The 27,969-nt window shown below is 43.5% G+C and overlaps 1 protein-coding gene across 1 annotated transcript; it reads left to right on the top strand.

Annotated features, from left to right (window-relative positions):
- Nucleotides 1–311: 311 nt before the first annotated feature.
- On the top strand, nt 312–26,418 carry LOC123409370 (protein WHAT'S THIS FACTOR 1 homolog, chloroplastic-like). Its single transcript, XM_045102293.1, has 3 exons — nt 312–864; nt 954–1,049; nt 22,486–26,418. The coding sequence occupies exons 1-3, from the start codon at nt 312–314 to the stop codon at nt 23,394–23,396; spliced, it is 1,560 nt and encodes a 519-aa protein (XP_044958228.1). The 3' UTR covers nt 23,397–26,418.
- The last annotated feature ends 1,551 nt before the right edge of the window (nt 26,419–27,969 follow it).

The raw sequence follows: 27,969 nt of genomic DNA on the forward strand, positions 1-27,969 counted from the left end.
AGTTCCCCCTCTGTAGTCTGTATATATGGAAGGAATCGCCGGAGTATTCCATAGATTAGCCAGAGGATTTTGGCAATCTCGCTGGCATCTCGGGAATCACCCGCCCGCAGACGCCGCCGCCGCCGTGGCCCCCCTGCAATCACCGCCGGAGCCGGAGGCGATCGCGATGTGTATATATATACAAGGACCGAAGGACGTCGTACATGCACAAAATCCCGGCGCTGGTTAGCTGATCTGATCGAAGCCTGATCACCATGCATTTCTTTCAGGTCGTCGTGGCATGGATGTTCCCGTGCGCCGTGTGCGCGACGATGGCGCCGACCGTTGCGGCGGCAGCGGCCACGGAGGGCGTTTCAACGGTCGAGCAGGGTAGCTCGTCGTCGCCGGCGTTCGGCCCTGGCGACGCTAAGGTAGCCTCCGACCCGGGCTCCTCCCCGTCTTCGAGGTCGTCCACGTCCTCCTCGCCGAACAGCCCACGCTCGCCGGCGAGGGAGGCTGGCGACGCGGCCGCGCCCAAGGGGCACGCGGTGAGGCGGTGCCTGTGCAGGTTCGCCAAGAAGCTGCAGCGCGCCGGGGCCGAAAACGCCGCCGACGAGCGGCCGGGCGGGCGCCGCGGGCGGGAGAGCCGGGCGACGAAGATGGACGGGAGGGTCGCCGCCGTCGAGGACGGCACCGCCCGGGAGAGGGAGGAGGCCGTCGCGAGCGCGATAGCGTACTGCAAGGAGACGAGCCGGCCGCGCTGCAAGCCGCCGCTGGCCCCCTCGCCCAGCTTGGACGGCTGGCTCCTCCTCGATCCTCCTCCAGAGGAGACCGCCGGCACCACGAGCGCCGCCGCCTCCCACCACGCACACGCGGCCTGCGACGGTACGTACGTACGTTGTTAACCAACCCGTCGATCGATCTGCTGCACGTACGAGCGCACGTCAAACAGTTGATGATCTCCCTTCGCGCAGCAGAATGCGGCGGCTGCACGCCGTCCACGTCGGAAACGCGGCGTGGGCCGGCCCCGGAGCTGGGAGAGGGCGACGACGTCGTCGACGGGCTTGACGGTGATGTCCTCAGGATAACGAGTTACTTCGCCGCCAAATATGTGCCGTGCGCCATTGAAGAATAGCTCGGAGTCTCACATGAGACGTAGTACGAGGCAAACAGATTGTCGTAGACCGTGTCTTGCCTTCGATCTTGTAAGATCTGTCCATATCAATGTGCGAGTGGTATGTTGTTATGATATGATAACATGCATGCAGCGTGAATCTCCTGGAGTTAACTACACAATCGGGCGATTTTTTCTGAATCAGACTGCACTTTTGAAGCTTAATTGGCATATATACCACTCGGCCAGTAAAACTTGAGGTGTGTTTTTGTGATGAATCACTATCCCTTATAGGTCTTCGTTTCCACAAACCACATGGCCTCTCTTATACAATCAAGGAAAATTCTATCTAGAAGCGCCCCACCGAGTGGACATCTAGTGCAGGCTTGTGTGTTCTCATGCATGCATGCAATGGTGTCATCAGATTCGTTTTAAATGACCGAAATTCAAATTTTTTTATCTCTTAAACCGTTAATTCGATCGATAATCCGTTTTCATCGTTGACTTTGTTTCGACGAAATCTTTAAAACTAGATCCCATGTCGACATGTTTCGACAACTTTTTTTTGCTCACAATTACCACATTTGCAATTCGTCGAAATAAATTCGTTAAATTTTTAAAAATTGCGTAAAAATCCCATGACCACATTTGCAATGATGTCATCAAGATTCTTTCTATTGACATAATCAAAATGGCAAGCACAAACAACTTTTTGAGGTGATTACACGCAAAAATATGTCAATTCAACATATTTAAAACCCGTGACCACAAAAAAAAACTTTTTTGGTGATCGTTTGTAAATATGACAACTCGGCATAGTTAAACTAGCACCTTGACAACTAATTTTTTGTAAAATTGGCAACTATGCAATTTTAAACTACTACTAGTAGTACTAGTACTAACCAGATGTATTTAGCTAGTGAATAAGGTCTGCCAACACATGTTTTGTGTGAGACACTTTTTCTACCGTTTTTCTGTGTGACGCTTTGTATGCAATGCATATTTTTGTGATGCCATCTGCATATCCTTCTAGCCCATGCTGCTGTGTGCTGCAATATGGATACATGCGGCACATGATTCACATCGAGAAAAAATGGTAATTAAGTTATTTTTTTGGACAAGTAAGTGGCTAATAATACGACAAGTAAGTCTAAAAATGTGGTAATTATGGACGGAGAAAAAAGTTCTCGAAACATGTCGACGTGGGGCCTAGTTTTGAAGATCTCGCTGCGACAAAGCCAACGGTGAAAATGGATTGTCAATTAAATTAACGGTTTTAGAGATAAAACTTTTTAAATTTTAAGTCAATAGAAAGAATCTTGATGACGTCATTGCATGCATGCATGGTAGGGAGATGAAATTAGCCGCACCATGGGAAGACTTGAATGCGGCGCCGTAGTTAAGCCCTACAATCAATGGTGTAAACTTTTTTATGTGGTATGTCTAAAAAAAACTATTATGTGGCTAATGAAATCATGGTTTGATTTTAGTTAAAAGTTCTGGTAGTCCACGAAAAAAAGTTAGAAGGTATAGTACGAGGTTGCTAGAAATAAGCATGACAGATTAGAATCTGCGGGTTAGTTCCCTTTTTCACCATCTACTGTAACTGATTGAAATAATAATAAAACCCCTTTTCCATTCGTGCTCAATTCTTTGTATTTTCAGACAATGTTATTTTTGCAATGTGTCTATACTTTCGCTGCTCCCCCACAGACTATTCTTAGCTTGAGCTCAAATGAGCACAGATGAACAGTCGTAAAAGAAATAAAAGATACATGAAAAAAATTCTGATTTTCCTGTGTGTCAAACATTGAAAAGTATTCTGAGAGGTTTTAAAATTTTATCATGAAATCACATTCGTGAAAGTTGTGGCAAAAAAAAGCGATGCTATAAAAATGCCATTTTCAAAAGCATTTTGGAGGATAGATTTCCTTTCTTTTTGCGACTTCCATGAATATCATTCCAAAAAATCAAATTTTGCAAGCTCTCAAAACATTTGCTAAATTTGCCACAAAAGAAAATAATTGTTTGAACTTTTGTTCAATTTGTTACTAATTTCCTGTTCATAGCATGTTCATGTGTGCTCGTGATCAGTTGGGGACTTGCTGAGAGCTCGGCGCGCCAGTTCTCCACCTAGCAATAACACACTTGCTTGTCCAATGGTAAACGTTTGTGGCCGGTGCGCCGGCCGAACCGTTTGGCCGGCCGCACGTGATCCGGGCGCACCGCTGATTAGGCATGCAATTTTTTTCGTTTAAATTTGTTGTAACTAGCGTTTATTTTTGCTACAAACATTTTTTATTTGCTATATTTGTCTAGTAAAAAAGCTGCATATACGTTTGGTTGCAACTCAAGTTCGTCGGATTTTTCGTTACAATCGGTGTTTTTTACTTGTGCTACAACCGTGTTAATTTTTGCTACAACCAGCATCATTTTTTGTTGCAACCGTTCAGTAAAAAAGTTGCATCCACGTTCGTGAGAGTTGCAACCCGAGTTCACCGGATTGTTTTGCTACAACCTTATTTTTGTCTTGTTACCACGCATCATCAGTGTCATTTTTTTTCTACGATCACGTTGATATTTTTTTGCTACAACAATATTTTTATTTCAACCATATAAAAATTTGCTACATTGTGATCAAAATTTGCTGCATTGAGGAATATTTGTTGCATGGATAGATCTAACGGTGCGGACGCGCGGCGGCTGGCGGATCGTGTGGCCCGCGTGCGGCCGAAAGTTTCGGCCGGCGCGCCGGCGCAGAGCACTGCCCTTGCCCAATGCCTAGGTCCGTCCCAACAAGGTGACAGATCGTGGTCGCTTGCTCATAGGTCTCCATCGTTCACTCGATCAAGCATTGACTTTTGAAAAAAATGTACCTAAAAAATCATACGAATGAAAAAGCACAAAATTTTAAAAAATGGATCGGGAAAAGTTCATTAATTTCAGAAGGATTATGAATATGAAAAGTTCATTTTTTGAAAAGGTTCATGGATTTTGAAAGAAAAAAGTTTATGTATTTGAAAATTTTATAATATTTTTTAAAAGTTTTTAAATTTGTAAAAAAAATGCACAAATCTAAAAATTGTTCATGGATATGAAAACATTTGTTGATTCAAAATAGTTCATGGATTTGGAAAAGTTTGTGGATTTTGAAAAAATGTTCACGAATTTATAGAAAGTTCGCACATTTAAAAAATGTCATTAATTTTAAAGTTGTTCATGGTTTTGATAATTTTTTTTTGACAAAAATGAATTTGAAAATGTTTTACGAATTTGTTGTTGTCCTTGTTGACTCTGTTGAGTAAATAGGCAATTTTCCGAGTATATTAATCCACGAGATAATAACTAGCATGACATTGACTAGACTAATGATATACTGATCTTGAGCTAACCTAGCACATACTACGCATATAGTGGATACATCTATGCAGACAAGTAGTACTGCTAGGATAAATACGAACATGAGGATAAACGAGTCATACCCTCCAATAGGCCAGTTGGCCGTTGCAGCAGCGACGGCGGCGGTAGTATCCTCTGCCGTCTTCTTCTCGGCTTCCTCGCGGAGACGGTCAGCTTCGCTTGGTGAAGACATGGCGATGACGAGGGCGACGCAGACGTAGACGAAGCAGACGGACGGAGGCGAGCAGTCGCCTGATCGCTCCCCAAAAACCTAATCGCCCCTCTCCCGTACAGGAACCGGAGAGGCGAGGTTTCGGAGGCCTGCTCTCCCGTCGACCGTGTACGCAGTAAACGGGACGGAGTCGCCGGCGGCAACAGCAGTTCAAGGAACGAACGCATGAGGCAGATGTGATCTGATTCTCGTGACGGCTAGGGTAGGCGATCGCGTGCTTATAAATGCGGCTGGGTGGAGAGACGTGGGCCAAGCCCACGTCCGAGTCGGTAACAGCCACGATCCGACGTCTCGGATCGTGCCTTGTCCGTTACGTATTCTCCGTTCCTGACCGGCAGAAATAAGCGCGTAGGTATGAGCTCGGCTCATTCCCGCAACCCGCGACGCGTCGTGACGAGGCGTGGCGTGGCGTGGCGAGGCGGGCGGCGGAGGAGGAGTGCGCGAGGGCACCTTCTCTTCTCACTCTCCAATAGCATGTGGAAGAGAGTGTTGGAAATATGCCCTAGAGGCAATAATAAATTAGTTATTATTATATTTCTTTGTTCATGATAATCGTTTATTATCCATGCTATAATTGTATTGATTGGAAACACAATACTTGTGTGGATACATAGACAAAACACTGTCCCTAGTAAGCCTCTAGTTGACTAGCTCGTTGATCAAAGATGGTCAAGGTTTCCTGGCCATAGGCAAGTGTTGTCACTTGATAACGGGATCACATCATTAGGAGAATCATGTGATGGACTAGACCCAAACTAATAGACGTAGCATGTTGATCGTGTCATTTTGTTGCTACTGTTTTCTGCGTGCCAAGTATTTATTCCTATGACCATGAGATCATATAACTCACTAACACCGGAGGAATGCTTTGTGTGTATCAAACGTCGCAACGTAACTGGGTGACTATAAAGATGCTCTACAGGTATCTCCGAAGGTGTTAGTTGAGTTAGTATGGATCAAGACTGGGATTTGTCACTCCGTGTGACGGAGAGGTATCTCGGGACCCACTCGGTAATACAACATCACACACAAGCCTTGCAAGCAATGTAACTTAGTGTAAGTTACGGGATCTTGTATTACGGAACGAGTAAAGAGACTTGCCGGTAAACGAGATTGAAATAGGTATGCGGATACTAATGATCGAATCTCGGGCAAGTAACATACCGAAGGACAAAGGGAATGACATACGGGATTATATGAATCCTTGGCACTGAGGTTCAAACGATAAGATCTTCGTAGAATATGTAGGATCCAATATGGGCATCCAGGTCCCGCTATTGGATATTGACCGAGGAGTCTCTTGGGTCATGTCTACATAGTTCTCGAACCCGCAGGGTCTGCACACTTAAGGTTCGACGTTGTTTTATGCGTATTTGAGTTATATGGTTGGTTATCGAATGTTGTTCGGAGTCCCGGATGAGATCACGGACGTCACGAGGGTTTCCGGAATGGTCCGGAAACGAAGATTGATATATAGGATGACCTCATTTGGTTACCGGAAGGTTTCCGTGCATTACCGGAAAAGTTTTGGGCTCATCGGTAGTGTACCGGGAGTGCCGGGAGGGGTGCCGGGGACCATCGGGAGGGGTGTCACGCCCCAAGGGGTCTCATGGGCTATGGGAAGAGATAAACCAGCCCCTAGTGGGCTGGAATAAGTTCCCACTAAGGCCCATAAGGTTTGAGAAGGAAAAAACACAAGGTGGAAAGAGTTTCCAAGTGGGAAGGTGGAATCCTACTCCAAGTAGGATTGGAGTAGGACTCCTCCACCTCCAATTTCGGCCAAACCTTTAGGTTTTGAGGCTGCCTCCTCCCCTCCCTCCCACCTATATATACGGAGGTATTAGGGCTGATTTGAGACGACTTTTCCACGGCAGCCCGACCACATACCTCCATAGTTTTTCCTCTAGATCGCGTTTCTGCGGAGCTCGGGCGGAGCCCTGCTGAGACGAGATCATCACCAACCTCCGGAGCGCCGTCACGCTGCCGGAGAACTCTTCTACCTCTCCGTCTCTCTTGCTGGATCAAGAAGGCCGAGATCATCGTCGAGCTGTACGTGTGCTGAACGCGGAGGTGCCGTCCGTTCGGTACTAGATCGTGGGACTGAACGCGGGATTGTTCGCGGGGCGGATCGAGGGACGTGAGGACGTTCCACTACATCAACCGCGATCTCTAATCGCTTCTGCTGTACGATCTACAAGGGTACGTAGATCACTCATCCCCTCTCGTAGATGGACATCACCATGATAGGTCTTCGTGCGCGTAGGAAAATTTTTGTTTCCCATGCGACGTTCCCCAACAGTGGCATCATGAGCTAGGTTCATGCGTAGATGTCTTCTCGAGTAGAACAAAAAAGGTTTTGTGGGCGGTGATGTGCGTTTTGCTGCCCTCCTTAGTCTTTTCTTGATTCCGCGGTATTGTTGGATTGAAGCGGCTTGGACCGACATTACTCGTACGATTACGAGAGACTGGTTTCATCGTTACGAGTAACCCCCTTTGCTCAAAGATGACTGGCAAGTGACGGTTTCTCCAACTTTAGTTGAATCGGATTTGACCGAGGAGGTCCTTGGATGAGGTTAAATAGCAACTCATATATCTCCGTTGTGGTGTTTGCGTAAGTAAGATGCGATCCTACTAGATACCCTTGGTCACCACGTAAAACATGCAACAACAAAATTAGAGGACGTCTAACTTGTTTTTGCAAGGTATGATTGTGATGTGATATGGCCAATGATGTGATGTGATATATTGGATGTATGAGATGATCATGTTGTAATAGAAATATCGACTTGCACGTCGATGGTACGGCAACCGGCAGGAGCCATAGGGTTGTCTTTATACTAACATATGTGCTTGCAGATGCGTTTACTATTTTGCTAGGATGTAGCTTTAGTAGTAATAGCATAAGTAGCACGACAACCCCGATGGCAACACGTTGATGGATGATCATGGTGTGGCGCCAGTGACAAGAAGATCGTGCCGGTGCTTTGGTGATGGAGATCAAGAAGCACGTGATGATGGCCATATCATGTCACTTATGAATTGCATGTGATGTTAATCCTTTTATGCACCTTATTTTGCTTAGAACGACGGTAGCATTATGAGGTGATCTCTCACTGAAATTTCAAGACGAAATTGTGTTCTCCCCGACTGTGCACCGTTGCGACAGTTCTTCGTTTCGAGACACCACGTGATGATCGGGTGTGATAGACTCAACGTTCACATACAACGGGTACAAAACAGTTGCACACGCGGAACACTCGGGTTAAGCTTGACGAGCCTAGCATGTGCAGACATGGCCTCGGAACACATGAGACCGAAAGGTCGAGCATGAATCGTATAGTTGATATGATTAGCATAGGGATGCTTACCACTGAAACTATTCTCGACTCACGTGATGATCGGACTTGAGATAGCGGATTTGGATCATGTACCACTCAAATGACTAGAGAGATGTACTTTTTGAGTGGGAGTTCTTAAGTAATATGATTAATTGAACTAATTGTCATGAATATAGTCTAATGGTCTTTGCGAATTACGATGTAGCTTGCGCTATAGCTCTACTGTTTTTATATGTTCCTAGAGAAAATTTAGTTGAAAATTGATAGTAGCAACCTTTGCAGACTGAGTCTGTAAAACCGAGGATTGTCCTCGTTGCTACGCAGAAGGCTTATGTCCTTAATGCACCACTCGGTGTGCTGCACCTCGAGCGTCGTCTGTGGATGCTATGAACATCCGACATACACGTTACTGATGACTACACGATAGTTCAGTGCAAGATACTTGATGGCTTAGAAGCAAGGCGCCGAAAACGTTGTAAAACGTCACGGAACATAAGTGATGTTCCGAAGAGATGAAATTGTGATTTCATGCTTGTGCCCTTGTTAAGAGGTGCGAGACCTCCAAACAAGATTCTTTGTCCACAAAGTAAAGGAGAAAAGCTCAATCGTTGAGCGTGTGCTCAGATTGTCTGAGTACGACAATCGCTTGAATCAAGTGGGAGTTAATCTTCCAGGTGAGATAGTGATGGTTCTCCAAAGTCATTGCCACCAAGCTATGAGAGCTTCGTGATGAACTATAACATATCAAGGATAGATACTATGATCTTTTGAGCGATTCGCGATGTTTGACACTGCGAAAGTAGAAATCAAGAAGGAGCATCAATAGTTGATGGTTTGTAAAACCACTGAGTTTCAAGAAAGGCAAGGGCTAGAAGGGATACTTCGTGAAACGGCAAAGCAGTTGCTGCACTAATGAAGAGACCCAAGATTAAACCCAAACCCGAGACTAAGTGCTTCTGTAATGAGGGGAACAGTCACTGAGGCGGAAACAACTCTAGATACTTGGTAGATAAGAAGGCTGGTAAAAGTCGAAAGAAGTGTATTTGATATACATAATGTTGATGTGTACTTTACTGGTACTCCTAGTAGCATGAGGGTATTAGATACCGGTTCGGTTGCTAAGTGATTAGTAACACGAAATGAAAGCTACGACATAAACGGAGACTAGCTAAAGGCGAGGTGACGATACGTGTTGGAAGTGTTTCCAAGGTTGATATGATCAAACGTCGCACGCTCCCTCTACCATCGGGATTGGTGTTAAACCTAAATAATTGTTATTTGGTGCTTGCGTTAAGCATGAACATGATTGGATCGTGTTTATTGCAATACGATTATTCATTTAAGGAGAATAATGGTTACTCTATTTTCTTGAATATTCACCTTCAATGGTTTATTGAATCTTGATCGTAGTGTCACACATGTTCATGATATTGGTGCCAAAAGATACGAGTTAATGATGATAGTACCACTTACTTGTGGCACTGCCGCTTGAGTCATGTTAGTATAAATTGCATGAAGAGGCTCCATGCTGATGGATCTTTGTACTCACCTGATTTCGAATCACTAGTGACATGCAAATCATACCACATGAGCAAGGCCTTGTTTTCATTGAGATGAAATAAGATAGTAACTTGCTGGAAGTGATACATTTTGATGTATGCAGTCCAATGGGTGCTGAGGCACGCAGTGGATATCATTGTGTTCTTACTTCACTGACGATTTGAGTAGATACTAGAGTATTTACTTAATGAATCACAAGTCTGAAATATTGAAAAGTTCAATTCTGTTTCAGAGTGAAGTTCGTCGTAACAAGAGGATAAACTGTCTACGATATGATCATAGAAATGAATATCTGAGTTACGAGTTTTGGTACGCAGTTAAGACAATGTGGAAGTTATTTCGCAGTTCATGCCACCTGGAACATCATAGTGTGATGATGTGTCTGAACATCATAGCCACGCACTATTTGGTATAATACATACTATGGTGTCTCTTATCGAATTACCACTATCGTTTATGGGTTATGCATTAGAGACAACCGCACTCACTTTAAATAGGGCACCGCGTATTTCCGTTGAAGATGACACAGTATAGACTGAGGTTTAGAGAAATCTAAACTGTCGTTTCTTGAAAGTTTGGGGTTTCGACACTTATGTGAAAAAGTTTCAGTCTGATAAGCTCGAACCCAAAGCGGATAAATGCATCTTCATAGGATATCCAAAACAGCTGGGTACGTCTCCTATCTCAGATCCGAAAGCAAAGTGTTTGTTTCTAGAAACGGATCCTTTCTCGAGGAAAGGTTTCTCTTGAAAGAATTGAGTGGGAGGGTAGTAGAACTTGATGAGGTCATTGAACCATCACTTCAACCAGTGTGTAGCAGGGCGCAGGAAGTTGTTCATGTGGCGCCTACACCAATTGAAGTGGAAGCTGATGATGATGATCATTGAGCTTCGAATCAAGTTACTACAAAACCTCGTAGGTCGACAAGGTCGCGTACTGCTGCAGAGTAGTACGGTAACCCTGTCTTGGAGGTCATGTTGTTGAGCAACAGTGAACCTACGAGTTATGGAGAAAGCGATGGTGGGCCCGGGTTCCGACAAATGGCTGGAAGCCATGAAATCCGAGAGAGGATCCATGTATGAAACCAAAGTGTAGACTTTGGAAGAACTACTTGATGGTCATAGGACTATTGAGTAAAGATGGATCTTTAAAAGGAAGACAGACGATGATAGTGATAAGTCACTATTAAGAAAAGCTCGACTTGTCGCAAAGATGTTTCCGACAAGATCAAACAGTTGACTATGATGAGACTTTCTCACTCGTAGCGATGCTGAAAGTCTGTTAGAATTATGTTAGTAGTTGCTGCATTATTTATGAAATATTGCATGTAGGATGTCAAAACATTGTTTCCTCAACGGTTTCCTTGAGCAAACATTGTATGAGATACAACCATGAGGTTTTGTCGATCCTAAAGATACTAGCAAGTATGCAAGCTCCAGTGATCCTTCAATGGACTGGTGCAAGCATCTCGGAGTTGGAATATACACTTTGATGAGATGATCAAAGATTTTGGGTTTTTTTACAAAGTTTATGAGAAACCTGTATTTCCAAAGAAGTGAGTGGGAGCACTATAGAATTTCTGATAGGTATATGTGGTTGACATATTGTGGATCAGAAGTTATGTAGAATTTCTGTAAAGCATACAAGGTTGTTTTGAAAGAAGTTTTCAAAGGAGTACCTGGATTACGCTACTTGAACGTTGAGCATCAAAGATCTATGGAGATAGATCGAAAAGCACTTAACGGAAGTTTCAACAAGATGCATGCCTTGACAAGTTTTTGAAAGGAGTTCAAAATAGGTCAGCAAAGAAGGAGTTCTTGGTTGCGTTGTGAGGTGTGAATTTGAGTAAGACTCAAAACCCGACCCCGGCAGAATAAAGAGAATAGACGAAGGTCGTCTTCTATGCCTTAGCCGTAGAATCTAAAGTATGCCATGCTGTGTACCGCACCTGATGTGTGCCTTGACTCAAAGTATGTTGAGAGGTACAGAGAGTGATCCATGATTGAATCACTAGCAGCGGTCAAAATTTATCCTTAGTAACTAATGGACTAAGGAATTTTTTCTCGATTATGGAGGTGGTTAAAGAGTTCGTCGTAAAGGGTTACGTTGATGCAAGCTTTGACACTAATCCGAATAACTATGAGTAGTGAAACGGATTCGTATAGTAGAGTAGATATTTGGAGCATTTCCGAATAGCACGTAGTAACAGCATCTATAAGATGGCATAAAGATTTGTAAAGAACACACGGATCTGAAAGTTTCAGAACCATTGACTAAAACCTCTCTCACGAGCAAGACGTGATCAGACCCCATAACTATATGAGTGTTGGATTCGTTGGAATCACATGGTGATGTGAACTAGATTATTGACTCTAGTGCAAGTGGGAGACTGTTGGAAATATGCCCTAGAGGCAATAATAAATTAGTTATTATTATATTTCTTTGTTCATGATAATCGTTTATTATCCATGCTATAATTGTATTGATTGGAAACACAATACTTGTGTGGATACATAGACAAAACACTGTCCCTAGTAAGCCTCTAGTTGACTAGCTCGTTGATCAAAGATGGTCAAGGTTTCCTGGCCATAGGCAAGTGTTGTCACTTGATAACGGGATCACATCATTAGGAGAATCATGTGATGGACTAGACCCAAACTAATAGACGTAGCATGTTGATCGTGTCATTTTGTTGCTACTGTTTTCTGCGTGCCAAGTATTTATTCCTATGACCATGAGATCATATAACTCACTAACACCGGAGGAATGCTTTGTGTGTATCAAACGTCGCAACGTAACTGGGTGACTATAAAGATGCTCTACAGGTATCTCCGAAGGTGTTAGTTGAGTTAGTATGGATCAAGACTGGGATTTGTCACTCCGTGTGACGGAGAGGTATCTCGGGGCCCACTCGGTAATACAACATCACACACAAGCCTTGCAAGCAATGTAACTTAGTGTAAGTTACGGGATCTTGTATTACGGAACGAGTAAAGAGACTTGCCGGTAAACGAGATTGAAATAGGTATGCGGATACTAACGATCGAATCTCGGGCAAGTAACATACCGAAGGACAAAGGGAATGACATACGGGATTATATGAATCCTTGGCACTGAGGTTCAAACGATAAGATCTTCGTAGAATATGTAGGATCCAATATGGGCATCCAGGTCCCGCTATTGGATATTGACCGAGGAGTCTCTCGGGTCATGTCTACATAGTTCTCGAACCCGCAGGGTCTGCACACTTAAGGTTCGACGTTGTTTTATGCGTATTTGAGTTATATGGTTGGTTACCGAATATTGTTCGGAGTCCCGGATGAGATCACGGACGTCACGAGGGTTTCCGGAATGGTCCGGAAACGAAGATTGATATATAGGATGACCTCATTTGGTTACCGGAAGGTTTCCGTGCATTACCGGAAAAGTTTCGGGCTCATCGGTAGTGTACCGGGAGTGCCGGGAGGGGTGCCGGGGACCATCGGGAGGGGTGTCACGCCCCAAGGGGTCTCATGGGCTATGGGAAGAGATAAACCAGCCCCTAGTGGGCTGGAATAAGTTCCCACTAAGGCCCATAAGGTTTGAGAAGGAAAAAACACAAGGTGGAAAGAGTTTCCAAGTGGGAAGGTGGAATCCTACTCCAAGTAGGATTGGAGTAGGACTCCTCCACCTCCAATTTCGGCCAAACCTTTAGGTTTTGAGGCTGCCTCCTCCCCTCCCTCCCACCTATATATACGGAGGTATTAGGGCTGATTTGAGACGACTTTTCCACGGCAGCCCGACCACATACCTCCATAGTTTTTCCTCTAGATCGCGTTTCTGCGGAGCTCGGGCGGAGCCCTGCTGAGACGAGATCATCACCAACCTCCGGAGCGCCGTCACGCTGCCGGAGAACTCTTCTACCTCTCCGTCTCTCTTGCTGGATCAAGAAGGCCGAGATCATCGTCGAGCTGTACGTGTGCTGAACGCGGAGGTGCCGTCCGTTCGGTACTAGATCGTGGGACTGATCGCGGGATTGTTCGCGGGGCGGATCGAGGGACGTGAGGACGTTCCACTACATCAACCGCGATCTCTAATCGCTTCTGCTGTACGATCTACAAGGGTACGTAGATCACTCATCCCCTCTCGTAGATGGACATCACCATGATAGGTCTTCGTGCGCGTAGGAAAATTTTTGTTTCCCATGCGACGTTCCCCAACAGAGAGACCCTTATAAAGGGGTCCAAACTCTCCTCCACTAGCAGGGTGGGACTAAACTCCCACCACCTTGTCATGCCACCACCTACATGGGTCCTTGGAGATTTTTCTGAAATTCTCTAATGGGCCTAAAGCCCACCTCCAAATTTCAACAATCCCCCACCAGATCTCAAGGGCACATCGTGTTCCCTCGTTCCAATCACTGTTTTAATATACCAGCATTTCAGTGAAGACCTATTAAGGTTGAGCTTCACCTAGAACAAGTAGCTACACCCCTTTACAACTGAACAATGGACTATGCCTTGAATTGTCAGTTTGGCGTAAAGGAGCTTCACCACAAGTCTTACTAGTACTAGACTGCCGAAGGTGACCCCTCGGGTGGAGCATATTAGTCACACTCCTGGCCTATTCATGAGTTTACTAGAGATCACCCAAACCTCATAGACTGTGACCAGCAGTCAAGCTCATATAGGTGTGCTCCTCCAAAGATCGCTCTGTAGGACAGCATCTTGCTTACATATAGGCTTTAGAACACATTAAGACAGTAGTCATCCTACCATACAGTATCCGAGAGTATTGCATCTCCAACAGAGTGGGTTAGTAAAGTTACTCTCCTCAGTTCACCACTGGCTTGTTTTCCCAGGTCCTACTTCATGGGATCTCCGATCATATAGGTTGGGTTACTACCATGGCAACTCATGTGGGTCTCATACCCATCTCCCTCGATGCACTATCTATCACAACACGTGATAGCCCTTTAGTAAAGGGATCTGCCAGATTCTTAGCCGTTTGGATATAATCCAACGCTATCACTCCAGAGTTTCTCAAACGTCTGACAGACTTCAATCTCATTCTTATATGTTTGTTGGACTTCATATTATCCTTTGAACTCTTCACTTTAACAATAACCGTCTGATTATCGCAGTTCATAAGGATAGCCGGAACCGGCTTCTCAACCACAGGTAAGTCCATCAAAAGATCTCGAAGAAATTCTGCTTCGACACCAGATGTGTCTAATGCTGTTTCTGCTTCCATTGTCGATCTTGTTAAGATCGTTTGCTTGCAAGACTTCCAAGAAACAGCACCACCCCCAAGAGTAAACATATACCCAGTAGTGGCCTTCATCTCATCAGCATCCGAGATCCAATTCGCATCACTATACCCTTCAAGTACCGATGGGAATCCCGTATAGTGAAGCCCGTGGTTGACAGTACCTTTCAAGTAGCGCATAATTCTTTCAACAGCACGCCAATGAACATCGCCCGGGTTTGCAACAAACCGGCTAAGTTTGCTCACAGCAAACGCGATGTCAGGCCTCGTTGCGCTAGCTAGGTACATAAGTGAACCGATAATTTGAGAGAATCTCAATTGATCTATAGTTGTGCCCTTAAACTTTCTAATAAGCACACTAGGATCATATGGTGTTTGAGAAATTTTGCAGTCTGAATATCCAAAGCGACTCAAAATCTTCTCAACATAGTGGGATTGCAGAAGTGTAATCCCACCCTCATCATCTCTCAACAGCTTGATGTTCAAGATAACATCAGCCACCCCAAGGTCCTTCATCTGAAAGTTTTGAGACAGAAAATACTTAACCTCCTCAATTACTTTGAGGTTGGTTCCAAATATCAGTATGTCATCAACATACAAGCACAATATAACTCCTTCGCCCCCACCATGGCGATAGTATACACATTTGTCAGCTTCATTAACAACGAAGCCAACAGATGTCAGAGTTGTATTAAACTTCTCATGCCATTGCTTAGGTGCTTGTCTCAGACCATATAAAGATTTTAGCAACTTACACACCTTTCCTTCCTGACTTTCTATCACAAAGCCATCTGGCTGTTGCATATAGATTTCCTCATTTAGCTCTCCATTCAGGAAAACCGTCTTAACGTTCATTTGATGAACGAGAAGACCACGAGAGGCCGCCAATGAGAGTAGTACTCGAATGGTGGTCAGTCTAGCCACAGGTGAATAAGTATCGAAGAAATCTTCCTCTTCTTTCTGGGCATAGCCCTTGGCCACAAGCCTAGCCTTGTACTTTTCAATCGTATCATCGGGCCTAAGCTTCTTTTTGAACACCCACTTGCATCCCAATGGTTTGCAACCATAGGGACGATCAGTGATTTTCCATGTCCCGTTAGCCATGATGGAATCCATCTCGCTACGGACCGCAACTTTCTAGTAATCAGCATCTGGAGAAGCATACGCTTCTGAAATAGAAGAGGGATTTTCATCCACGAGGTATACGAAGAAATCATCACCAAAGGTCTTTGCAGTCCTTTGTCTCTTGCCCCTACCACAGGCTTCCTCGTCATCCTCCTCAGGATTTTCATCATGTGTTTGTTCATAGTATTCCATAGGAATGGCAGGCTCAGGAGTTATCTCAGATTCCTGTCTAGAAGTGCTTTGCATATCTCTCATGGGAAATATATTCTCAAAGAATGTAGCATCCCTCGACTCCATTATTGTACCAACCTTCACGTCAAGTACCTCAGATTTCACTACTAGAAATCTATAGCCTACGCTATTCTTAGCGTATCCCAAATTAACGCAATCCACAGTCTTTGGTCCAAGCTTACGCTTCTTGGGGATCGGTACATTGACTTTCGCCAAGCAGCCCCAAGTACGTAAGTACGAGAGCGTCGTCCTTCTCTTCGACCACTCCTCGTAGGGAGTGACCTCATTATCTTTTGTAGGAACTTTATTCAGGACATGACACGCGGTCAATATAGCCTCCCCCCACCATGCCTTGGATAAACCTGATGTATCTAACATGGCGTTAACCAAATCAGTTAGAGTACGGTTTTTCCGCTCGGCAACCCCGTTTGACTGGGGTGAATAGGGAGGCGTCCTCTCATGAATAATGCCGTGTTCCGCACAAAATGAATCAAATTCGTTTGAGAAGTACTCTCCACCACGATCAGACCGGACTCGTTTAATTTTCTTTTCAAGTTGATTCTCAACTTCTGCCTTATAGATTTTAAAGTAGTGTAGAGCCTCATCTTTAGTATTTAACAGATACACATAGCAAAATCTAGTGGAATCATCTATCAATGTCATGAAGTATTTCTTTCCACCTTTAGTCAACACACCATTCATCTCACAAAGATCAGAATGTATGAGTTCTAATGGTGCCAAGTGTCTCTCCTCTGCAGCCTTGTGAGGCTTGCGAGGTTGCTTTGCTTGCACACACGAATGGCACTTAAAACCTTTGGCTAAAGTGAAAGTTGGGATTAAATTCAGTTTTGCTAGCCGCGACATAACACCGAAACTTATGTGACAAAGACGTGAATGCCAAACTTCAGATTCATTAACACTCGAATGAATATTGTTCACGACTTTATTACAAAAATCTGCAAGAGAAAGGCGGAACAGACCTCCGCATTCATAACCTTTTCCAACGAAAAGTCCATATTTCGTAACTACTACTTTATTAGACTCGAATACCAACTTAAACCCTTCTCTACACAGAAGGGAGCCACTAACGAGATTCTTCTTGATGGCGGGGACATGCTGCACGTTCTTCAGTTGCACGATCCTTCCCGAAGTAAACTTCAGATCGACCGTGCCAACACCAAGAACAGAAGCACTCGCGCCATTCCCCATCAATACGGACCCGCGACCGGTGGCCTGATAAGAAGAGAACAATGATAAGTCAGCACACACATGAATATTTGCACCCGTGTCCACCCACCAATCGGTGGACTGACAAACTGTAAATACAGTAAGTAAATTACCGTACCCAGATGCACCACTTTCATTGTTGCCCACAATCATGTTGGCAGACTTGGAGTCCTGCGTCGGCTTCTTGTACTTGTTTGGGCATTTGTTCGCCCAATGTTCCTCTGAACCACAAGTATAGCAGCCATCTCCCTTCTTATTCTTCTTGAAGGGCTTCTTTCCCTTCTTCTTGAAGTCGGTATTCTGTTGGACAGAATTCTTTCCCTTGGGCTTGTGAGAATTGAAGTTCCTCTGATGTACCATATTGGCAGCAGAAGAGCTTTCCACCGCTTTTCCATTAGAGTCCTTTGCTCTCGAGTTCTGCTCAACACTCAGATGGCCGATGATGTCCTCTACTGAGAACTCACGCCTCTGATGTTTCAGAGTAGTAGCAAAGTTCCTCCAGGATTAGGGAGCTTAGCAATTATACAGCCCGCGACAAACTTGCCCGGCAAATTGCACTTAAGAACCTCAAGTTCCTTAGCTATGCATATTATCTCATGAGCTTGTTCCAATACAGAACGGTTGTCAACCATCTTGTAATCGTGGAACTGCTCCATAACATACATCTCACTCCCAGCATCGGTGGCCCCGAATTTAGATTCGAGCGCCTCCCACAAGTCCTTGGCAACATGCATATGTAAATATGCATCAACCAGCTTATCTCCGATCACGCTAATGACCGCTCCAAGGAATAGGACGGTGGCCTCCTTAAACATCTTCTCCTGTTCAGGAGTGATAGTTTCCGTAGGAGTGACACCGGCTACCCAGAACACGTTCATAGCTGTGAGCCATAAGGTGGTTCTCGTTTGCCAACGCTTGAAAAAAGTACCGGTAAACTTATCCGGTTTCAGTGCAGCAGCAAAACCATTACTCGAAAAATTCCTACAGACATTAGGTTTTTGGATTGTTGAGTAAATAGGCAATTTTCCGAGTATATTAATCCACGAGATAATAACTAGCATGGCATTGACTAGACTAATGATATATTGATCTTGAGCTAACCTAGCACATACTACGCATATAGTGGATATATCCATGCAGACAAGTAGTACTGCTAGGATACATACGAACATGAGGATAAACGAGTCATACCCTCCAATCGGCCAGTTGGCCGTAGCAGCAGCAGCGGCGGCGGCAGTATCCTCTGCCGTCTTCTTCTCGGCTTCCTCGCGGAGACGGTCAGCTTCGCTTGGTGAAGACATGGCGATGACGAGGGCGACGCGGACGTAGACGAAGTAGACGGATGGAGGCGAGCAGTCGCCTAATCGCTCCCCAAAAACCTAATCGCCCCTCTCCCGTACAGGAACTGGAGAGGCGAGGTTTCGGAGGCCTGCTCTCCCGTCGACCGTGTACGCGGTAAACGGGACGGAGTCGCCGGCGGCAGCAGCAGTTCAAGGAACGAACGCGTGAGGCAGATGTGATCTGATTCTCGTGATGGCTAGGGTAGACGATCGCGTGCTTATACAGGCGGCTGGGTGGAGAGACGTGGGCCAAGCCCACGTCCGAGTCGTCGGATCGTGCCTTGTCCGTTACGTATTCTCCGTTCCTGACCGGCAAAAATAAGCGCGTAGGTATGAGCTCGGCTCGGCTCATTCCCGCAACCCGCGGCGCGGTGCGGTGCGGCGTGGCGCGTCGGGACGAGGCGGGCGGCGGAGGAGGAGTGCGCGAGGGCACCTTCTCTTCTCACTCTCCAATAGAATGTGGAAGAGAGACCCTTATAAAGAGGTCCAAACTCTCCTCCACTAGCGGGGTGGGACTAAACTCCCACCACCTTGTCATGCCACCACCTACATAGGCCCTTGGAGATTTTTCTGAAATTCTCTAATGGGCCTAAAGCCCACCTCCAAATTTCAACAGACTCTAGTCGGCTTAGTTGCTTCATTATCCAAAAATGGAGCTTGGCACACCCAGAGTTGATGATGTTCATGGCTACGTATAATCGCCCATGAAGTTCAAAGGCGCTCACCCGTATGTCATCCGCCCAAGAATTCCCGTGGTTTGGAAGGGACTGGGATCGGGTGACATGCCTTCAGGCAGTCACGCCGTAACATGCGGCTGCACATCTATCATCCAAACAAGATCCAACGTCTCACACTGGATCAAGTGAAAAACAACGATTCCGACTTTGCCTTTTTCAGTTATTCGAAGTAGGAAGGGGCAAACAACAACGATTGCTTTTTTGATACGTCAGTGACCGTACCGTCCCCTCTGACACGTCAGCATGTGGATTTTTTTTACAAAACGTCAACACGGGCTGGACTGCCTGCTTTTTTGTTTTAAGGCTGGACGGGCCTAAACACATTTTTTTCGCTGTAGCATCCACATACTTGGTTGCGGGCAGTTTCGCCTTTGCTTCTGGGCTTTACTTGTTCCGGACTGCTTCCTCGCTCCGGTACAACATTTTTGGTCTTTGTGTCTATTTTATGTAAAGCATGAAGATGCTACTTTAGGCTGCTGGTTATTGTTATGTCAGCAGTAGACAATAGTCATCAATATAATAACCAACACGTACAGTACTTTCTCGTAGTACTTTCTTATAGTATTAAAATATAAGACTTTTTATTTAAAAAATACATTTTAAGACAGGAAAGCTATAAAATATTAGTACTACTTTAGTAACATATGATTCACCATACACTCTTATTTTTTAGAGTCCATGTTATAGCTGGTTGTAAATTTACAATCCACTTCTCTCCTCATTCCTCTTCATTCTCTTCGAACTCAATAAAAAATATATTGCTGGTTGTAAATTTACAATCCACTTCCCTCCTCATTCCTCTTCATTCGCTTCGAACTCAATAAAAATATATTACCTCATCCCAAATCCGAATCCAAAATAAAGTAATTATTTTATTTTATCACTGCTAGTGCGCCTGCATGCATACTTTTAATAATGAAACAATTTTTTTTTAATCAACCATGTAAATCATCAAATCCACAAGGATTTGATTTTTAAAACTTTGGAATTTTACAATCATGACAAATGGCGGAAATATATAACATATCTCTTACTTCTAATGATATATATATATATATATATATATATATATATATATATATATATATATATATATATATATATATATATATATATATGTATGTATATATATATAAGAACATTCTGAAATCACATTTGCTTTCAAGGAAGTCGAGTTGTACTTGACACAATAATCTATCAAATAAGATATTAATATATTATATTTTGCATATTTAGAATATAAAACTAGCTCGTGAAAATTTATTAAAATCAGTCCAACAAAATGAAAGTTTGTACACAAACACAAATGCATTTCCTTTGCCTGTTTGTCTAAATACAAAATCATGTGCATCTTATTAGTAGCAAATACTACTGTTTTTCCTGAAAAAATAACAAGTACATGCATATTATTGGGTTTTTATTGCATATTGGGTTCAGCTATATGTACTTGCATGTTTCAAATATAGAAAAGATAAATACAAGAAAAAAGACTTGTTGAACAGAAATTCATCGAAACCACAAACATTATTTTCAATTCGGGATCATTTTTTCAAAAGTGGGCATTTTTAAATTGCTGAAAAAATTTGAGATTCAGAACAAGAATTTATAACCGAGTATAACTATGCAAAATGTCATCTATATACGTGCTTGCAGGTGAGAGATACAAAAAAGATAAATACATGAAACATTAGGAAGAAGATAAATTCTTGGACCATGTTTTGAAACGTGAAACATTTTTTGAATCGCTGAACAAAATTTTAGATTCATAAAAAGAATTTATAGCCGAATTTTTTTTGAAAATCCGAAAAAATAAGAACTGCAAATATTTTTTGAATGCGTGAATTTTTTTGGAACTGGACACATTTTAAAACTTCTAATATATTTTTGTATACTGTGAACAATTTTTGAAACTTCAAACTATTTAAAAAAATTATTTGCTCAAAATGTCTGAACTAATTATGAAAGCCCTAACAAATGTTGAATACTTTAAAAATTATTTCAAAAGGAATAAAATAAAAAAGAACAGAAAAACGAAAATGAAAATAAAATATGATTCAAAACCTTGTGCAAAAACAAAACCAAGTATGTGGGTTCTACAGCAAAAAAAATGCGTTCAGGCCCGTCCAGCCTTAAAACAAAAAAACAGGCCTGTCCAGCCCGTGTAGACGTTTTGTAAAAAAGAAAAATCCACGTGCTGACATGTCAGAGGGGAAAATACATGATACGTATGCAACCTGTAGAGCTAGGACCCTCGTTCCAAGTATCAAGACCGTATTGACTATGTATTTTCATGTATCGGGACAATATTGAAGCACTTCTCAACTTCCAGGACCATATTGGACCTCGCCGCCAACTTCCAGGACTATAGATGCAATTATCTCTGCAAGAAAGCCTCAACTACACATGACTTCTCTTTCTTGTGGATTATAGAGAAAAGTTCATTGTGTATTACAAAAATGAGTTCACCATGCATTGTAAAGATGTTCATCGTGTATTAAGAAAATTTTGAACGTATATTCAAAAAAATATTCGGTGTGTATTTAAAAATCGGTCAGCGTATATTACAAAAAAATCATTATATTTCAAAAATGTCCATCTTATATTTTTTTAAGCGTGCATTAAAAAGTGTTTAACATATATTAAAAAAAGTCAACATATATTACAAAGACGTTCAGTGTGTATCATGGTGCGTATATATATTATAAAAATGCTCCTCCGCTCACTGTGCATATGGCTAAGTGAAAAGTTGTAATCCCATGCTGTAAGCTCTCCTTTTATCAATGAATACACGCAATCTTTAAGCATTCGTGAAAAAAAAAATTGAAATAAAAAGAGACGAAATCACCAGTTTGCTACAGTGAACCCGATCATACGTGGCAGGCCGCTACAGTATTGGGCCAAAATCGGCCGGTCCAGTTGGTTCCCGCTCTGTGCTCTCGTTCTGGCCCGTTACCAGTGGAGGTTGGCTTTGTCCAAAAATGGAACTTTATTTCACTTATCGAGCGCCACCCCAATATTTTCCGTGTCTCTGGTGGAAGTACATCGCGTGAGCCCATTGCTGTCATGCTTACTGAGAAGGCTAGAAGTATTTCTGGTGAAGAGATCCAAGCACAGCAGCTAATGGAGCCTATCTTGGTAAGGAATCTGAGGAAGTTGTTAATGATGTCAATGGACTGCCAGATCCCTTTAGAGAAGATTGAGCTCATCCAACCTGAATTGGGTTTACCAAAAAACTTCAAGGACAAGTTGGTTTCTAGTTACCCTGATTTTTTTTCAATCCGTGATGTGAGAGGCTTGGAACATCTGTGTTTGGAGAGTTGGGATTCTTCACTAGCAGTCACAGCACGAGAAGAAAAACTGAATTTTGATGGTTTCCAAATGGAGTTTAGAGGGGTTCCTAAAGATGGGAATATACTGGGTCCTTTTGCTTTCAAGTTAAAGTATCCAGCAGGATTTAGGCCCAACCGGAAGTACCTTGAGGAGGTAGTCAGGTGGCAGAAGATGGCATTTCCTTCACCTTATTTGAATGCTAGGCGAGTGGAGCCTGCAACTCCACAGGCTCAAAAGCGATCTGTTGCTGTTCTACATGAGATCTTAAGCTTGACAATGCAGAAACGGCTGACATCTGATAAGCTAGAAGTCTTCCACAACGAGTACAGGCTGCCATGCAAGCTACTTCTTTGTTTAGTTAAAAATCATGGTATCTTCTACATCACTAACAAGGGAGCAAGAAGTACCGTTTTCCTGAAGGAGGCCTATGATGACACTACCCTCATTGAGAAGTGTTCTATTCTGAAATTTCATGTTCAGTTTTCATCTTTAATTGGCCGATCATGTTCCGACTTAAATACTCCACTGGCAGTATAGTTTGAGTGTTATTGATTTACATGAGAAGCGAAACCATGGTGCGTCTGGCTGGTGCATCTCTTAGTTGTTTGCCTGATGTTCACATGAGCTCATTTGCACACAACAAACTATGTAAGTCCTCTGTACAATGGTGTTTCTGTTTCTTGCCTTATTAGCTGTTAAAGAAAAGCTGTAAACACCAACATCACATCTTCAAATATGAAGCACCCCAGGAAAAAGTTGCGGCTGAGCTGATGAGACATCTATGTTTGTATGGAGGTCAAAAGTTCAGTAGGAATGTAGGGGTTGAGGGATTTGAGATGATTAAGAGCATGATTGGTTTGGTACAAAAAAATTGGCATGTCAAGATTTGGCAAATGCCAAATGTTGGACTGTGTTTGGTTGGTTTCCTGCCAAGCTCACAAAAACTTGCCAAATTTTGACAACTTTTGATTTGCTAAATGTTGTCATCAAACCAATCAGCCTCTAACTGCAGTTGTGTAGCTTATAATGCCAAAAAAAGAAGTTACAGTATCAGTTCGGCTTTGTACTAAGATATGTAGTGTTGAGTTTGCTTCTCCTAATTGGATGGATTTCTACATTTGGCTCATAAACAATAGTCAGGCACTCATTTATCTGAAACTCTATTATTCACTCAGTCTCATGTGACTCTGCTTGCAGCAGAATGTTTGTTACTGTTCTGTAACTTCTTTCTAGAGAGTTCCGTAACATAAATGTGTTACTCACACAGTCATACCACTATACACTCTTGGTTGGTTGGATGTTTTTAATGCATTACCAGCATTATCATTCCTTGCATGAACGGACCATTGGTAACGGTTTTAGCACAATAACAAGCTGCATCTCAATCAGTTCTTATTTTGTTGTTTCTGTATTCATTAACATGCAGAAAGCACCTGTAAATGCTCCAGATGCTGTAAACAATTGAATTTTTCTTCAATCTAGCACATTGACTGGTCTGCTAATTTCTGAATTTGCTGACAATGCTTATTTACGTTCATTGTATGTGATTGTGTCCTTACGCTCATGTCGCTAGTGACTTCAAGTTATCTGCATTGGACTTTGATGGTATCGTTCCTTACCGGTCCACCTATTATGTATTTAGGTGGCCTATTTTCTGAATAAGCAGCATGATATCCCTTAGAGGTTGTTTGAGATGCCTAAGAATGAAAAATGACTTCCCATGTAATTACACATCTTCAATATTCACTAACTTAAGAATGGCCGGTTTTGAATTGGCACAAATATATTTATAGACATCCGGAGTCATAGACCAGCTGTTGGTAGATAGTATCCCTCATTTTGGGACAGAAGGGCAACATAACTCACTGAAATTTGTGGTAACTTGATGTCTTCCTATATTATTTGTTTTAGTATAACTTTATAAACATAATTCGTACTATGTGTTTCAGATGTCAGATTGATTGTTTACATGGATTAAAATGTTGTGAAGAACAGAAATTAGTGTTGTGTTATGGAACTCTTGTTTCTGTGAAGTGACTAGCAAGAGTATCCCCTGTGGTGCATGCAAAATTTCATTATTTGTGCTCAGTTAGTGAGCACGTCGGAACATGTACTGAACACCTGAAGTTATTTGGATAACTGGTTTTGCCCATGATTATTTGGATAGCTCTCTTGATTTTTTATCTCAGAAATCTGAAATACTGCAGTGTTTAATTCTGCTTATTATGTTTCCAAACAATTGTGTGTCATCTTAGATATAGATAGCTGTAACATGTACCCACAACTTAGCTTTCCACATTCAACTACTCATGTTGCATCAACACATTCATCGTGTGCCCATCGGGACACTTACAAGAAGGAATATCAGGCTTATTTCCTTGCTTCAGAAGCAAATAGAAGTCTTGCTAAGGTTTATACTGTGACAGCTCAGGGTTACACCCTATGTCTATGCGCTCTGAGCCTCTGACAGTCAGCACACTTCTTTGCTGCAGATTGCCCCATTTCAGTTAAGCAAGACAAATGCGCACGGGATTATAGTCCTCACCCCCACGCATCTTTGTAACCTACAGTGGCAATTGTTCAGCGGGCCGAACTCACAAAGGGTCAACTAAGCGAAGATGGCGTACCAATTACTATAGGATATTTTGGCCAGCAGGAACAGGTATGCAACAAGCTGACATGAATATTTTCTTTTTCTTTTGTTAATATCTCAGTACAAATATTGCAATCCAGCAATAGGAGCCCGTCTTTGTAGCATGGATTTGATGTTGTCAGATTATTCTGTAGCAAGTCTCTGGTACTGATATTATTGTTTTTTGTGTAATTTGGCTTTGTGTCAAAATCAATACGCTGTGCACCAGTCAAAGTATGGAGACAATACAATGGAGTGCTGTTGATCTGGGACATGCAAAGCCTTATCAGTTTTTTTTGTTTTTTTTTATGAAAAGGAGGAACCGAGCCCCCGGCCTCTGCATCAATCGATGCATGCAGCCATATCAGTTGCAACAAGCTATTCATGGGCAGGTTTAAATCCCTTTCAGAGCATCTTGAGTATGTACTGATATTCCTGCATTGAAGTGGTTGTCGACATAGAATGACGTCCTGGTGGGAGATGCACATATATATGCTTGACTGCAACGCTAAACATAGCTCTCGGTGGGATCCAATCAGATGGACATATGCTAGGTAAAGAAGGACCGACAAAATTATGCGTGGCGTGGACACATGGAGCCAGGTGCGATGAGGCCAACTAACTGGCTGCTGCTGCTGCTGCTCAATTATAAGCCCTTAAAGTTAAGAGCATGAACAGGAGCAGTGATTGGGACCAGATTATGCAGACACTATGATGGTGGTCACGAGCCTGGTCAGATGCACTGAGAGCTAGATTTGGATGGCTGATAGCCCAGAAAAAGTCAAGCAAATACAAAGGATGGAGACTGGAGGGCCGTCCTTATTCTGACCCTGTTTGTTTTTCTTCTCCTGGTAAGCAAATTTTCTCTCTCCCTCTGCAGTAGCCTTCCAAATGTCTGAACCTTTGCATTTGGCCTCTCTTAATACTTTTGTGGCTCTATTATTGGCCACCAACAACACATGCTTTCTTTGACCCATCTGGGTTTCCGGTTGATGCGTCTTTCTGGTACACCAGCCTTTGCTTGCCTGTCCCTGAGCAGCATTGCCCGCTCCATACACAACTTGTGTGTGTGTGTGTGTGTGTGTGGCGAGGGCCTGCCTTTAAGTTGGAAACTTCCACAATTCCAGAGTTATCACTGCTTCAGCAACTGGCTTGGTTTTGCTGTCCTTTTCTCCGGACCCTGCCTTGACTTTAGGAAGCTACCATCATCTTTACTTATCTTTCACTTTGATTCTCATAGTTGCCGCTGGATTTCGACCTAAATCTTATTTTATTTGCCGTGTTAGGTAGAGTTCCGGTTTCTTGCAGCTTATTGATTCAATAACATCATCGCCCTCTTGATTTCCGATGAACGTCCGTCTCAATTTGTTCTTAGCTTTTACAGTGGGTGGACATTCCCTTTTTCTACCCTTGGTCATCGCAGATTTTCAAACTTCCATGAACCTGGCTCCGGCTGGCATTGAGAACTGAGAAGGTCCTCTGAATTGCGCGGTTCGATGTCTCTCTTTGCTCGTCTGGTCGAACGTCACAATTAGAGTGGCCAGTCAATACCACCAGCCCTGTTTCCATCATCATCATCTGCCCGGTGTCTATCCGTTAGGACCCCGACAAAGCACCCCATTTACATCGCCCCGAAAGAATCTCCTTCTATCCCTCGATCGAATGAAAGCAAATTGGAAGAAAACAATCCTGGTTTGAACACTGGAGCCCGCTCGTCCGTCTCCATCGCCCTGGACAGGCATTTGGACGATCTATCTATCTATCTATCAGCATCGTGCTGGAGTCCCGTTTCTTCCTGCTCGTGCATCATGGCCTCTACCACTCTAGCAGCAGGTCACTTTTATGCCTTGTCCCGTATGAGAAGAAGAAAGCGATGTGTTTCGCGAGACGCATTGATACGTACGTGGAGGCGTAGGTGTCCACTCCATCCATGGTGGCGTAGCCTAGCCCAGCCCAGCCGTGTGTTATGTTATCTGGTTGGTTCAGATTTCGCAATCTTGGCATATGTATGTATGCGTTGAGGGTCAGGTGCCTGTCCCCTCTGCGCGTCCGGTTTCTTTGCTTGCAATTGCATGCCTCCATGATCTTTCTTCCTTTATCTGTACCATGCATGTCACCTTAGCTCATCACAAGCCGGGTGGCCGGGTCAATGAAATCAACTTAGGTCGGCATTTAGACGGCTTCTGGGCCCTGGCCACACGTTACAATCATCATACGCCTATCTTCAACTCCAGGCATATTGCTTTATCGGCTTGGGCGCCTGATAATGCCGTCTCCAATTGCCAACCCGTTTACAGTGACCCGTGCAAGCTGCATTGGCCTCCCTTTGTCCTCCCGTGCTTGTCGACGAAAGCCACGCCTGCTGGCTGCTGGTCTCTCCGCCCCCTGCATCTTTCTGCCAGCAAGTGTTTCTCGGAGCTACTTGCAGCAGTTTTTTTTGTTGCCATGCGTTTGGCCCCCCTCTCTCTGTATCTATCT

Source organism: Hordeum vulgare, chromosome 7H, assembly GCF_904849725.1.
Source record: "Hordeum vulgare subsp. vulgare chromosome 7H, MorexV3_pseudomolecules_assembly, whole genome shotgun sequence".
Taxonomy (NCBI): Eukaryota; Viridiplantae; Streptophyta; class Magnoliopsida; order Poales; family Poaceae; genus Hordeum; species Hordeum vulgare.

Coding starts and splice junctions, on each gene's coding strand:
- LOC123409370 (XM_045102293.1), top strand. CDS start 312: ATGGCGCCGACCGTTGCGGCGGCAGCGGCCACGGAGGGCGTTTCAACG. Junction 865..953: donor CGCACACGCGGCCTGCGACG/GTACGTACGTAC, acceptor CCCTTCGCGCAG/CAGAATGCGGCGGCTGCACG. Junction 1,050..22,485: donor CGTCGTCGACGGGCTTGACG/GTGATGTCCTCA, acceptor GCCCGTTACCAG/TGGAGGTTGGCTTTGTCCAA.